Source organism: Gekko japonicus, unplaced genomic scaffold (assembly GCF_001447785.1).
Source record: "Gekko japonicus isolate JY-2015 unplaced genomic scaffold, Gekko_japonicus_V1.1 scaffold167, whole genome shotgun sequence".
Lineage (NCBI taxonomy): Eukaryota > Metazoa > Chordata > Lepidosauria > Squamata > Gekkonidae > Gekko > Gekko japonicus.
In genome coordinates, this window is record NW_015164670.1 from 1,014,809 (window position 1) to 1,024,661 (window position 9,853).

The 9,853-nt window shown below is 49.1% G+C and overlaps 2 protein-coding genes across 2 annotated transcripts in view; one reads left to right on the forward strand and one right to left on the reverse strand.

Annotated features, from left to right (window-relative positions):
- Nucleotides 1–3,130: 3,130 nt before the first annotated feature.
- On the forward strand, nucleotides 3,131–3,528 carry LOC107108693 (chromosome unknown open reading frame, human C15orf65). The gene has a single exon (XM_015409180.1). It carries the CDS (start codon nucleotides 3,135–3,137, stop codon nucleotides 3,477–3,479), a length of 345 nt encoding a protein of 114 aa, XP_015264666.1. The 5' UTR covers nucleotides 3,131–3,134; the 3' UTR covers nucleotides 3,480–3,528.
- Nucleotides 3,529–6,838: 3,310 nt separating this feature from the next.
- The window catches only part of DYX1C1 (dyslexia susceptibility 1 candidate 1), a 7,913-nt gene continuing 4,898 nt past the window's right edge, over nucleotides 6,839–9,853 (reverse strand). Inside the window, exons 7-9 of the mRNA XM_015409177.1 lie at nucleotides 9,607–9,760; nucleotides 8,028–8,133; nucleotides 6,839–7,100 (exon numbers count right to left, since the gene is read on the reverse strand). Of these exons, the coding sequence (XP_015264663.1) occupies nucleotides 7,000–7,100; nucleotides 8,028–8,133; nucleotides 9,607–9,760 (361 nt within the window). The 3' untranslated portion in view covers nucleotides 6,839–6,999. The remainder of the gene's footprint in view (nucleotides 7,101–8,027; nucleotides 8,134–9,606; nucleotides 9,761–9,853) is intronic.

Below are 9,853 nucleotides of genomic sequence, written 5' to 3' on the forward strand. Positions count from 1 at the left end.
TGGCTTCTGTGCCGTTTTGTTAGCCCCAGGGTCAGAATCAACATACCCTCAGGTGGGACAGTTGCCAGAAAAGAGGAAGAGATTGCATTTATACCCTGCCCTTCACTTGGAGTCTCAGAGTGGCTTACAAACTCCTTTCCCTTCCTCTCTCCACAACAGACACCCTGTGAGGTAGGTGAGGCTGAGAAAGCTTTGAGAGAGCTCCTCTTGAGGGAACAGCTCTGAGAGAACTCTGACTGACCCAAGGCCACCCGGCTGGCTGCATGTGGAGGAGAGGAGATTCAAACCTGGTTCTACCAGATTAGAGTTGTTGTTGTTGTTAAGTCGCACAGTCGAGTCCAACTCTTCACAAACCCATGGACCACATCATGCCAGGCCCTCCTGTCTTCCATCATGCTCCAAAGTTTGCTTAATTTGCTTAAACCATATTAGATTACACACTCCTAACCACTACACCAAACTGCCAGGGCCCAGGGGTTCTGGCAGGGCCCACAACTGCTATCCTTTCCCTGCCTGCTTGTTGTGAGTGCTCTGCCATGCATGCAGCCATCTGGATACACTGTCCAGTGCCTTCAGACAAGGACTGCAGGCTGTGCTGATGGCTCTGAGCACAGGCAGTGGGAGGGTTTGCATGCAAGACAGGGAAAGAATGCACAGTGAGGTAGTGAGACACATGGGTGAGTGGGCAGTAGTGAGACACATGGGTGAGTGGGCAGTAAGGGGGCTCCTGGGAACTCTCTGCCCAGGGCCCTTCAAAATCTGGAACCATCCCTGGTTGGCCTTGGTTGACCCCCTCAAGGGATCCAGGAGAATCAACATGATTGCACTTCCCCCCATCCATCTCCTAATATATTCCATGTGTTTCTTGGACAAATTGGGGTCGGGGACCCATGAGACTCATGGGGGGAGGTGTGAATCCTATCCTTTGTGTTTTCCACCATTGCTGAGTTGCCCACCATTTGTGATGCCCACTTGCCATCCAGCCCACCTGCCCAAAACACCACCACCTAGCTCACATGGTGGGGGGCAGTGGCTATGGAGGTCATGGCTCAGCCACTCCAGCCCTCCTGTCTGCCTGCCCACAGTACCACCACTGCCTATCTGAATAGCACATGTGATGGGAGGCCAGGGACTTCTGCTCCCCTGTCCATCTATTCATCCATCCTTCCCACTCACCATCAGCAGCATGGCATTACTTCCAGCCTGGCTGTGTTTACATCCAACCAGGCCACAGGAGGGGCCAAACTGATACTCTTTTAACACCATCTGCTCTTGTCCCCCTCTCTGTGTCAAGGGAGTTAAACTCTCCTCCACTGTTAAGAAACTGTTCACATTTTCCTACAAATCTAGAAAATCCTCAAGCAGCCTGGATAGCTCTGACTAGTTTGCGCTTACCAGAGCTGGAAGTTTAAGCAGGGCTGGCCCTGGTTAGTGCTTGGATGGGAGACCACCAAGGAAGACCGGGATTGCTAAGCAGAGAAAGGCAATGACAAACCATATCTGAACATCTCTTGCCTTGAAAACCCCATGATTGGGGTCACCATAAGTTTGTTACAACTTTTGTTGTTGTTGTTCAGTCGCACAGTCGAGTCCAACTCTTCGCGACCCCATGGACCAGATCACGCTAGTAAACAAGTATAAAGACAACAGTCGTGAGAGTCTGACCCACAAATCAAACAGTCATTAACACTTAAAGAATGCGATCTATGTATTACAATTTGAAGCACTACAACATGATAAACAATTCATAAGAAAATCCTCGAACCAAGGTACATAATCAACGTCGTCTCTGGATTATATAACGTTTCAAAAAAATGGATCTTCTTCAGGAGATATTTTGTAGTGTACAAAAATACAATGTTTTAGAATACATGCTACGCCAATAACGAGAGACAATACAATAATCTTAGTGCTATCTTACTTACATAATGGTGCAAAAGCTATCTGTTTCATAAGTGCTAGACAACAAGTCTTAAGAAATCTGTAATATACTAATGTTCCCTTTGTCCCATACAAGCTTATTAGAGTATTGAAACTAAAAACTTTTTTTGGCAATTCTAATAGACAGGAATCTAGACCGGTTTTTAAAAAGAAATCCACATTTACTCCAAATATAACAGATCCAGCCATAACTACTTTTGAAAATCTGATAAACAGAGATATAGCCAAACTAGAGAGAAGCAGTAGGGTTTCCAACTATAATTTTAGTATAGAAGAATTATCTAAAATACATGATCTTGCTAATGATCCCAACATAATAATTAAAGAAGCTGATAAAGGCGGGGCGATTGTAATTCTAAACTATCAAGACTATGTCAATGAGGCAGTAAATCAACTACAAGATCAACATTATTATGCCAAACTGGATCATGATCCTACAGAACATATTCTTAACCTAATCAAAACTATAGGGAAGCTCTTAGTTTAGTTTATATAGATAGCATGCTTTATGAGTTTCTTCTCAATGATGCACCTAGGATCCCCAGATTTTACATCCTCCCAAAAATCCATAAGCCAGACCGACCACCAAAAGGACACCCAATAATTTCTGGGTGTTGTTCATTACTAGAACCCCTATCTAAGTACCTGGACTCCTTTTTACAATTTTTTGTCCAAGCAAGTACAGCATACTTAAAGGACACAACAGACTTCATCAATAAAGTTGAGGGCCATCTAGTAACAGAACATACTTATCTTTTAACATTGGACGTGACTTCTCTTTACACTAATATTCCTTTAGATGAAGCAAGGAAAATCACTGAATACACATTAGACAGAAGGGAAAATAAAAATCCTCCTACCCATTTCCTCATGGACATTACTGATGTTATTTTTGAAAAGAATTACTTCTTGTGGGAAGGTCAATTTTTCATCCAGGTCAGTGGTGTGGCAATGGGAAGTGCTGCAGCACCATCCAAAATGGCTCTCTCACAGCTCTAATGCCAGGAGCTCACAAAGCAGAATTTTTGCTCAGGAGACTCCACCGCTTAGAGGGAGCACTGCCTTGGACCCCACCCGAGTCCGTGGGCTGGGAAGGGGGCTCCGTGGACGTGGATGGCCCCCCTGATGTGTCCTCATCTCATCGCCTGTCTGTCTGTCTGTCTCGCTCTCTTTCTTGCCAGCAGGAAGAGGCCATGGATGCTCAGCCCAGGCCCGGCAGCGCAGAGAAAGCGGCCTCTTTCCAGCACCTGCCCTGCACCAGCCCCGGCAACCCCGTCTTCTCCTGCATGCTGAAGGCGGCCACGCTCACCACCGGCACTTGCCTGACCAGGCCCCAGCTGCTGCTGTATAAAACAACCTCCAGCGACTACGGGGCTGTGCCCCCCACCACACCAATGGTCCCCTGTCGGTATTACCCAAAGGATAACTCCTTAACAGATCACTTATTTGCTTGTGGCAAGACAGAGTATAACTGTATTAACACAGCCCTGGACAAAAGCAAAGTGTATGACCATCCTGATATTCTCAACCTTTTATGAAGGGCCCGGTGCCTTCTGAGTTGTGGGCTGACACAATAAAGCTATTCAAAGCCCCCATGTTTAGTGTTCCTGTTCATTTTAACATGCTAATATTGAGACCGCTTACTTGCCAGGAAATCTAATAGATGTCAGTAAGACTGAATTAGTCATAGATGTAAAGACATGTATTTATTTAGTTCATTTATATAAAATTATCTCAACTCTTAGATTCTGAACCACACTGAAAGATCAAGGGACCCCAGAGCCTCTCGATGGTGGAGGGGGTGTAGCCCTCATGGATGAGCTTTGGAGTCCCCTGGCTCCAGGCGGGTCAGCGCTGCTGTTACTTCTTGGTTTTACAACAGCGTTCGACACGGTTGACCATGATCTCTTGGCCCACCGCCTCGCCAGCACTGGAATATGGGGGACTGTGTTGCAATGGCTCTCCTCCTTCCTTTAGGGTTGGGGACAGAGGGTGGCGCGTGGGGAGGGGTTGTCCCAGCAACATCCACTAATACGTGATGTGCCACAAGGGGCCATCTTCTCCCCGATCCTGTTTAACATCAATATGTGCCCCTTCACACAGTTGGCTCAGAGGAATGGGCTGGGTTGTCATCAATATGCTGATGATACCCAGCTCTGTCTGCTGATGGACAGATGGATGGACTCCGCTCCTGAGGTATTGAACGGGGCATTACAGGCTGTGACTGGATGGTTTCAACAGAGTTGGATGAAACTGAATCGAATGAAGACAGAGGTCCTGTACCTAGGCCGTGGGAATCTGGGATCAGGAATCCAACTCCCAACTCTCAATGGGACACTGTTGGTGCCATCGCCGAGGGTGAAGAGCTGAGGGGTGGTCCTGGATTCCTCTTTCTATGGAGGCCCAAGTTGCCACCGTTGCTCGATTGCCCTTTCACCTCCTCCGGGTGGCCAAGCAACTGGTTCCCTATCTCACTTGGCTACAGTGAACCATGTAGGTTGGATTATTGTAACTTGCTCTACGTGAGGGGCTACCCTTGTGTACTTGACCCAGAAACTGCAGCTAGTGCAGAACGCAGCAGCATGGGTGTGACAGCAGCGTCTGTGTGGGAGTGCATTCAGCCTGTGCTGCACCCATGGCAAAGACCGCCAATAGAGTACTGGGTCCAGTTCGTCTGTGTGGGCGTGCATTCAGCCCGTGCTGCACCCATGGCGAAGACCGCCAATAGAGTACTGGGTCCAGTTCAAGGCTCTGGTGCTAACCTTCAAAGCCCTATGCGGCCAGGGACCGACATACCTTCGGGACCACCTCTCCCCATATATGCCCCGCAGAGACCCCGCCGCTCCAGCGATCAACATCTCTTAGCTGCCCCTGCCCCGAAGAACATCCGATTGGCCTCAACCAGGGCCAGGCTTTTCTAGCCCTGGTCCCTGTCTGGTGGAACAAGCTCCCGTTTTGAGCTGTTCCGCTGGGCTTTCAGTTGAGGAATCAGACGTCCAAATCCATCTTGGCCTCCCTTGCTGACAGCGCTAATTTTCTTAATCTAGTGAATTATCCAGTGGCGCCGCTCTGAAATGTTTTCATCTGAGCTCTGTTATTAAGGCATGCTTGCTCTGGTGTGCTGCACAGTTGATTTTAATATTGACTTTATTATTAAACTTCTGTTTGTTGTTATTGCTGTCACGCTGTTTATGTGACTTTGTAACCGCTTGCGGGGAGGGCGGGATAGAAATCGAAAATAAAGATTTTCGCTTTCTATCCCGCCCGGGAGTGCCAGTGGAGGGCCTCACATGGCTGAGCCCTCTTCCACACGAAACCGAGCCCTCTCCCCCAACACACCTCGCTCTCTGTAGGCAGGAAATCTGTCAAAACCCCGGCATGGGGTAAGAGTGAGGGCACTTGGATTCCTTCCAGCCCTCAACTCTAAGCAAATAAGGGGAAAGTGCAGAAAAGGGCAACTAGAATGATAAAGGGGTTGGAACACTTTCCCTATGAAGACAGGTTAAAGGGCTTGGAGCTCTTTAGCTCAGAGAAACGACGGCTGAGTGGTGACATGATCGAGGCTTATAAGATTGTGCATGGGAAAGAGCAGGTAGAGAAAGAGGTACTTTTCTCCCTTTCTCACAATACAAGAACTCGTGGGCACTCCATGAAATTGCTGAGCGGTTGGGTTAGAACGGATAAGAGGAATTCCTTCTTCACCCAAAGAGTGATTCACACATGGAATTCAGAGTGCCACAGGAGGTGGCAGCACCTACGAGCACGGACAACTTCAAGAGGGAATTAGATAAGCATGTGGAGCAGAGGTCCATCAGTGGCTATTAGCCACAAGGTATCAATAGGAACTCTCGGTCTGGGGCAGGTGATGCTCTGTATTCTTGGTGCCTGGGGTGGGGGGAAACAGTGGGAGGGCTTCTGGAGTTCTGGCCCCACTGCTGGACCTCCTGAGGGCACCTGGTATTTCTGGCCACTGTGTGACACAGAGTGTGTTGGACTGGAGGGGCCACTTGCCTGATCCACCATTGGCTTCTCTTATGTTCTTAGTATCTATGGAAACCTACAGAGCAAAAACATGTGTATCAGCCCAGACCCACTATGAGGAGAGAGAAGAAATGCTCACGTCATTCTCATCCTTCACAAGAGTGGACCTGAATGCACCTGCATGGAATTCTAAATGGACAAGCAGCAGAATCAAGATATGAAGGGAGGATACTGCTGGACTAGATGGACACCAAGATCCTCCTCTGGCTGACCATGCTGGGAATGTATTTTCCATGAATAATTGATTAAAAAACCGTCATCTCTCACAGGTTAGAATTTGATTCCTAGAAAACAGCTAAAACTCTTACTTTATTGAACTGCTACGCTGTATGTTCAAAAACGATGTAGAAGAAGAAGAAGAAAAGATTGGATTGATACCCCGCCCTTCACTACCCAAAGGTGTCTCAGAGTGGCTTACAAATTCCTTTCCCTTCCCCTCCCCACAACAGACACCCGAGGTAGGTGGGGCTGAGAGAGCTCTGACAGAAACTGCTCTTTTTCAAGGACAGCTCTGCAAGAACTATGGCTTGCCCAAGGTCATCCAGCAGGTGCAAGTGGAGGAGGAGTGGGGAATCAAACCCGGTTCTCCCAGAGTAGAGTCCACGCACTGAACCACTACACCAAACTGGCTTTCCTGGGTACTTCATCATCCTAGGAATTCTGACATTTCATCTAGACAATATTTTACCAGTATTGGTAGCAGTTTTTAAACAAACACAGCCTCAAGTACAGTTAGGTTTCTTTCTACTTTATTGAGCAAAATACTAAATTAGAAAAGTTATGTTCTAATGTTATTTAAAGAAGCATTTCATACAAAGAAAACGTTTTTACAAAATAAGAACCTCAAATGGTGTACTTTACAGTTACTACTTAAGATGAGCCGGAGAAGAAGACCTTTAACCCCAGCGATGCTGTACCGAAGCATCGTCCCAGAAAAGAACTCCCTCCGCTGAGCAGCATCAGGGCCAGCTCACAAGGCCTCCAGCTGCTCTCCCAAGCCGGGGGCTCCCATCAAAATCATCCTGTTTCTTGGATGATGCGTCGGATCTTCTCAGCATCCTCTGAGATACTTTTGTTTGTGGGCTCAATCCTGAGGGCAGCCACATAATCTTGCAGACCTAGTAGTAATCCAGCATGCAGATTTTAAGATTTTAGGGCAAGGACAGGTCGGCTTGCTTCCCAGTACAGGCTGCTCACTTCCTCCTGGCGGGGGCAGGGGAGCAAACCAGTCCGGACACAGCAGCACCCTCCTAGTTCCCCTGCTCCATTTGTGTTCCTCTCACCTCTTTGAGCACATCTGCCCCAATAAGTCCTCGAGGCAGACAACACAAACCCTACCATGCCTTTACTCCCCACAGAGTACAAGCCAAGCTTGTTGCTCTCTTCCAGCTGAAGCAAAGGCAGCTCCACGAGCTCCCAGTCTGCAAAGTGGGGAAGGCTAAAAACGATGATCTGCAAACACCAGCAATGCTACCAAGCTGCTGCTCTATCTATTTCCTAGACGCAAGGAGATGAAAAACTTCCCTCTCTCTCTCTCGCTCTCTCTCTCGCACACACAGACACACACTCTCTCTCTCTCTCTCTCTCTCTCTCGCACACACAGACACTCTCTCTCTCTCTCTCTCTCTCTCTCGCACACACACACACTCTCTCTCTCTCTCTCTCTCTCACACACACACACACACACACACACACAAAGCTTTCAAAAGCCAAAAGTAAGTTTCCATCTGGAATTACTCCGCCTGCCGTATCAGTCTCCATTAGAGTGTCTAGTGTGTCCTCTGGGAGAAAATACCACAAAAATATGGGTGAAGAGCCAACAGTGAAAGGAGTAGGTGTTTTCATTTTCACTTACTCCCTGTGCCACGACGCTGCTGAGGGGAGAATCCCACTGTGTGTGTGGGGGGGGGGGATAAGTGGAAGAATGCCAGAACACCCCAAAGGACAAGCAGTGACCAGCAAAGCCTCGCGACTCCAAACACGGCAGTAGTGAACCAATGAGCCCAAGGACTGGAGGGAGCGTTTCCAGCATCTTTTTTCCTTACCTTCAGCGTACAGTTCCAGCTCACAGAATGCCGTCCCTCGTCTGACGTGAGCTTTCGCTCTGGCGTTAGCATTGTCTGGAACGGGCGGAGTTAATAAATCCAGGGCCTTGAAGAATGAAACATACAAGATGCTCCGGGTGACATTTCACAACAGGTCCCTCTTCCCCCTCACAAACGGCATGGACCATCTGACCCTCTCCCAGTGTACATAAGAACATCAGAGAAGCCCGTGTTGGATCAGGCCAAGGGCCCCTCCAGTCCAACACTCTGTCTGTCACACAGTGGCCAAAAATACCAGGGGCCACCAGGTGGTCCGGCAGTGGGGCCAGAAGCCCTCCCACTGTTGCCCCCACCCCCCCAGGCACCAACAATACAGAGCATCACTTGCCCCAGACCGAGAGTTCCTATCTATACCTTAAGGACTTAAGAACATAAGAGAAGCCAATGTTGGATCACCCAATGGCCCGTCCAGTCCAACACTCTGTGTGGCCAAAAACACCAGGGGCCATCAGGAGGTATAGCAGTGGGGCCAGGACACTGGAAGCCCTCCCACTGTTGCTCCCCCCCACCCCCAAGCACCAAGCAGACAGAGCATCCCTTGCCCCGGCCTGAGAGTTCCTATCTATACCTTGTGGCTAATGCCAAGTGCTCAAGGATGGAGGGAAAGCCAGGGGAGGCCATCTTTCTTCTTTCCTCTCTGCCAGGGACGTTTCCCCCAGCTGTGCCTCTTCTTCCACAGCAAACCCCCCACACAGCCCCTCTCACACCACCAGGTTCATCGGACAGAGGAAGCTGCATTCCCGTTCCATTTGCCCAGCAACGGCCTCTCCCCTCCTCCCAGGGGTGCCTGGCCACAGGGTACAAAAGGGGGGAACTAGAATCCCGAGCCTTGAGAACGACACCCACGTGGGCAGGACAATGACGGCAGGCCACGGGAGGAGTGAGCGGGACCCCCACCGGAGGGGCCGGCATCGCCGTGGGCTGGCTGCACAGTTTGCACCTGGTCAGCAAATGGGGTGGGAGGCAGGGCGCTGAGCCCAGTGCAGAGCGCTTTCCCTGATGTTTGCTGCACGATGATGTGTACACGATGCACGATGATGTGTACACATTCCAGGCAGGCTTGAAGACAGAACATGGCACGTGGCTGTCCTTCTTCAGCAGAGGGATTCAGGCGGGGGCGGCCGTGCTGGTCTGAAGCGACAGATCAGAGTTTGAGTCCCGTCAGGCACCTTAAGACCAGCAAAGTTTCATTCCAGGTCTAGGCTTCCGTGCGCACACAAAAGCTTATATGCAGAATGAAACTTTGCTGGTCTTAAAGGTGCCTGACGGGACTCAAACGTTGTTCAGTTCCTCAGCAGAGTTTTCCCAGATGTCGAGTAGTGGGGCTTTGGCGAATCTGGGAGAAGCTGAATGTTTTAAGAATTGAGGGCGTACCCCTGAATTTGGGGAAAACAATAATCAGCATTAATCAGAAACGATAATGGGTGAGATCGTGCAGTGTTTGCACAGCCAACTGTGCGCATGGCAAAGTGAAGCAATGGACAAATCAGCTGCAAACCCAAAAGCAGCTCAGGAATACCTTGGAGGAATCTTCAATGGCCTTGTGCAGATTTTTCAGCCTCAAGTGGCAAGCGGCTCGATTCAAGTACAGGGCTGGAATCTTACTGTTGATACGAATGGCCAAATTGTAGGCACCCACAGCAGCAAGGAAATTCCCAGTGGCAAACATTTTACTAAAAACATAAAAACACAGTTATTAAAAGACAAACACAACCAAATATCACAACTTATGATTCGTCCAGATCATAAAACACAGGCATCGGAAG